Below are 4,015 nucleotides of genomic sequence, written 5' to 3'. Positions count from 1 at the left end.
ACCACTCTATTATATGGGCAAACCAAGCACAGTTATCACAGTATATCACATTTGTTTTCACCTCAATAAGAGGTAAATTCTTCTTATAAACTCAAAAACAAACTACCAGAATGGAAATCTAATTCAAAAACAACACTCCTGCAACTTAGCCCTCATATGTAGAACCAGGTATTGTTAAAGAACTTCATACTTTTCTTTAAATTGTAAGTCTCCATTTATTTTTGCTTGTTGAAGTTAAAGTGGCCCTTCGTGTTGAATCTATGAATAAACACATTTAATGAAAACGGTTTGCAGTATTTCTTTCTACAGCAATCAAAAGTTGTATATATTTTTGTTTAAGTTGCTGATATTTATTAAAACTTGAATCATAAGTGACATGAACATTTGTATATGTTGATTCTTCTCACTTCCATTGAGAAACAATACTTGTATTTGAGCTCTATAATGGAAGTGGACACAGTTGGGTGCTAGAATCAGTATTGTGCACACTCTTTCCAGCAGGTTCTTTGAACTCTACGCTCGTTTGTGAATGGCTGTTCAGTAAAGGTGCCCCCATTGTGCATTTCCATCTTTGTCCCACTGTACATTGAAAGCCTTTATTCACATACAGTGCAACGAATGTTTCAGTTAGAGTTAGGGAATATGTGTGGTCAGCCCATTCTCCCCACATCCAGCTCAAAATACACGATAACGTCCAGCAACGGGCTCCACTCGAAAATATAGTTATGCAGATTGTTTCCTTTGATATTTTTCCAGTTTTGGATAAGGGAAACTCAGATTCTCCACAGGTAAGGTCCTACAGGACAGCAGAACAGATTGAATGTCAAAGAAGTTGATTACTTTTGAGCTTGTTCATCTTTTTTGTAGTAGCAGATTATGTAGAATACTTTGAGAAATGATGTGTAGACCAAAGGGATTTTAAAAACACATATTTCTGTTAAAGGAAATGGTGTCTCTTTGAATGTAAACGTGAGAAACTGCTTGTAATTTAAACGCAGTATCTGCTCCTAAACACTAAACATTTTGAATAAATTAAGAGAAAGAAGTAACACTGAAAGTCATGCCAGATTGTGACAACACAATATTCTACGATATTCATATACATCCACAGTTGATTTCTAGCTCAATATATGAACCTTTATAATTTTGGAAAGCCATACATGTACAAACACATCCGGTTTTATGCACCTGCTTCCTTGGTAAGACTATTGAGTCACATTTAGTGCAGGGCATTTCCTGCTTCCTTAGAAGTTCAGTTTCATTATGATTCAGTTAGGGCTTGGCATTGTTCAAATTGACGTTATCGAGCCTATTCTAACTCAAATGTCACAGAAATCGAATGTGATCCAATTTGGGGGATTTTAGAAGTTGGGGTTTGTTTTTACGTTACACTTTACATAACTCTAAGGTTGATTTCATTGACAAATGACTACAGTTAAATCAAGTTATTTATTTGATTACTCGTGTGTGAATTCATATAAAGCTATAGTCAGTATAGCAAGAAAAGTGAAGTAAAATGTTATTCATATCTTTTACCTGAGACTTTTGTGTTCATGTTATTGTGTTGTGTTCATTCTTTTGTCAAGTATTAATTCCCAAAAGAGTATACACACATTGGCTTAAGAATGTGGTTATTTCATTTTGACAATCTATTTATCAGATGACCAGAAAGCATTCTATACAACATAATGACGACTTTTATGTTGATATTTCATTATTTGACTTTTTACTTAAGTAAAATGTTCAATGCAGGACTTTAACACTATTTCTACACTGTGATGTCTCTTCTTTAAAAAAAAGATAGTGTGCCTGGTCACATACTTTTATGTTATTGAGAAATGAAGTGACCTAAGAAGATTGTGGCTAGGTCATCCAGGCCACGATTCAGTTGGCCTGGATGACCTGTGTGAGTTCCTAAATACTGTAAGTAAAAATAATATTGTTGTAACCATCGTGTTTCCACAGAAATGGGAGACTGGTCCATTCTTGGCCGCTTCCTAACGGAGGTTCAAAACCATTCCACTGTCATTGGCAAGATGTGGCTGACGATGCTGCTCATCTTCCGCATCCTTTTGGTGGCTCTGGTGGGGGATGCAGTCTACAGCGACGAGCAGTCCAAGTTCACCTGCAACACCTTGCAGCCCGGGTGCAACAACGTCTGCTATGACACTTTTGCCCCCGTCTCACACCTGCGCTTCTGGGTCTTTCAGATTGTCCTGGTCTCCACACCTTCTATCTTCTACATTGTATACGTGTTGCAGAAAATCACCAAGAATGAAAAGTTAGAGGATGATAGGAAGGTGGAGGTGGTACCAAGGTCATCGCCTTCCTATGAGTCGGACAAACTGACAGGAGGAGATATAGAGGCGACAATGGAAGCTGAAAGTCCCTATAACGCAACCTATAACAAGGAGGACTGGAGTTTAAGGGGAGGGGAGTGTGAGGGGAAGAGCCTTCATGGAGAAGATATTCCAGAGGTAGGAAAGGACCCAACAGAGCTCTCAAGCCAAGTGCTACTTATCTACATCATACATGTTTTGCTGCGCTCCATCATGGAGATAATCTTCCTCATTGGACAGTATTACCTGTTTGGATTTGAAGTTCCACACCTTTTCCGCTGCGAGACCTACCCCTGTCCCAACAGGACTGACTGCTTTGTATCCCGAGCAACAGAAAAGACCATCTTCCTCAACTTCATGTTCAGCGTCAGTCTAGGTTGCTTCACCTTGAACATTGTGGAGCTACATTACCTGGGCTGGATTTATATTTTCAGAGTATTGTTCTCGGCGTGCTGCACATGCTGTGTTTCCAACAGGAATGCAGGACAGCAGGCAGATTTATACTCAAACAACAACCCCCTGTTGCTGGAGCTCAAACACTCTCTGCGGGGCAGGGTCGTCCTGCAGACCACCTCTTCAGTGTCCCAGGATAAGGGCAGCTGCGGGGCCCCAATCCAAGGGCCGGCCATCTCCTTCGAGACAGACTCCACACTGGAGTGCACTTCCAAGAGGAATCCAGATGAGAAGGAACGCAGCAAGTCTAAATTACACAATATAGCCAAGATAGGAAGAGGGAAAAAGTCATGGCTGTGAATTATTTCAATAAGAAGAAGTCTGAGGAACTTCCAATGGGAGCTATTTCAAAAATGTCATCTGTGGATGCCGTAGCGCTGTAAAAAGCACGACCACTCATTTTAGCCGGCTAAAATGATTGGATGGCCTACCTGCCTGTCAGCCTTCCATCTGTGCACAAATTTATCTCGTGCCCTCATTGGTCATGTGCGCGTTCGTGTGTGTTGGAGGAGGGGCTCTACTCTGTACGGAAGTGGCAGATTTGTTCCGGCTGTGTATTTTCAAATTCTAGCGCACTCGAGCTGGTTTCTCCAAAATTACCTACCCCACCTTTAACCTAAATGTTAAGATTCTTAAGTATTTTAATCTATTCTAAACTTCTACTCCATTATATTTATTTGATAACTTTAACAATTCAGACAAGACATATTCAACAAATCATGTATTATTATTGGTTAAGATACACATGTTTGATCCCTTGGGGAAATTAAGCTATAGGCTATATTGTATATAGTAAAACATATAAGCTCATCCTATGCCAGCTGCAGAATAAAAGTGATGAACACAACAAATGCAATCATTAATATATGTCATTATGAAATGGGCTGAAGTGCACTTAAAATATATTTAGGTAATAATGCTTTTGTACACTGTGGTATCACTACTTTTACAAAAGAGGTTAATATATTTTCTATTTATGACTGCACTTGTGTATCTCTTAATGGACTTACATTTAAATAGTTTAAGAATTGATCAATATGAGTTATGAAGTAAGTGATTATTAAAGTCATTCAGTGGATTTCAATAAGAAACAGTAACAAACTCAGTGCATTTGTTTATTTCTAGCCGAGATGTGTTTAACATTCTTGGTTTTACTTTAGATATGTAAGAGATTATAAGAGACAGTAAAGCTTTTTATGCAAATGTTTCTGTTAATATTATAG

General features: G+C 38.6%; 1 protein-coding gene across 1 annotated transcript; it reads left to right on the top strand.

Annotated features, from left to right (window-relative positions):
- The first annotated feature begins 1,967 nt into the window (after window positions 1-1,967).
- Window positions 1,968-3,092, top strand: LOC117553006 (gap junction delta-2 protein-like). Its single transcript, XM_034226749.1, has one exon. The coding sequence runs from the start codon at window positions 1,968-1,970 to the stop codon at window positions 3,090-3,092; it is 1,125 nt and encodes a 374-aa protein (XP_034082640.1).
- The last annotated feature ends 923 nt before the right edge of the window (window positions 3,093-4,015 follow it).

This window comes from Gymnodraco acuticeps, unplaced genomic scaffold, assembly GCF_902827175.1.
Source record: "Gymnodraco acuticeps unplaced genomic scaffold, fGymAcu1.1, whole genome shotgun sequence".
Lineage (NCBI taxonomy): Eukaryota > Metazoa > Chordata > Actinopteri > Perciformes > Bathydraconidae > Gymnodraco > Gymnodraco acuticeps.
Note: the sequence above shows the minus strand (reverse complement) of the source record. Positions and strands in the feature narration are given on the sequence as shown.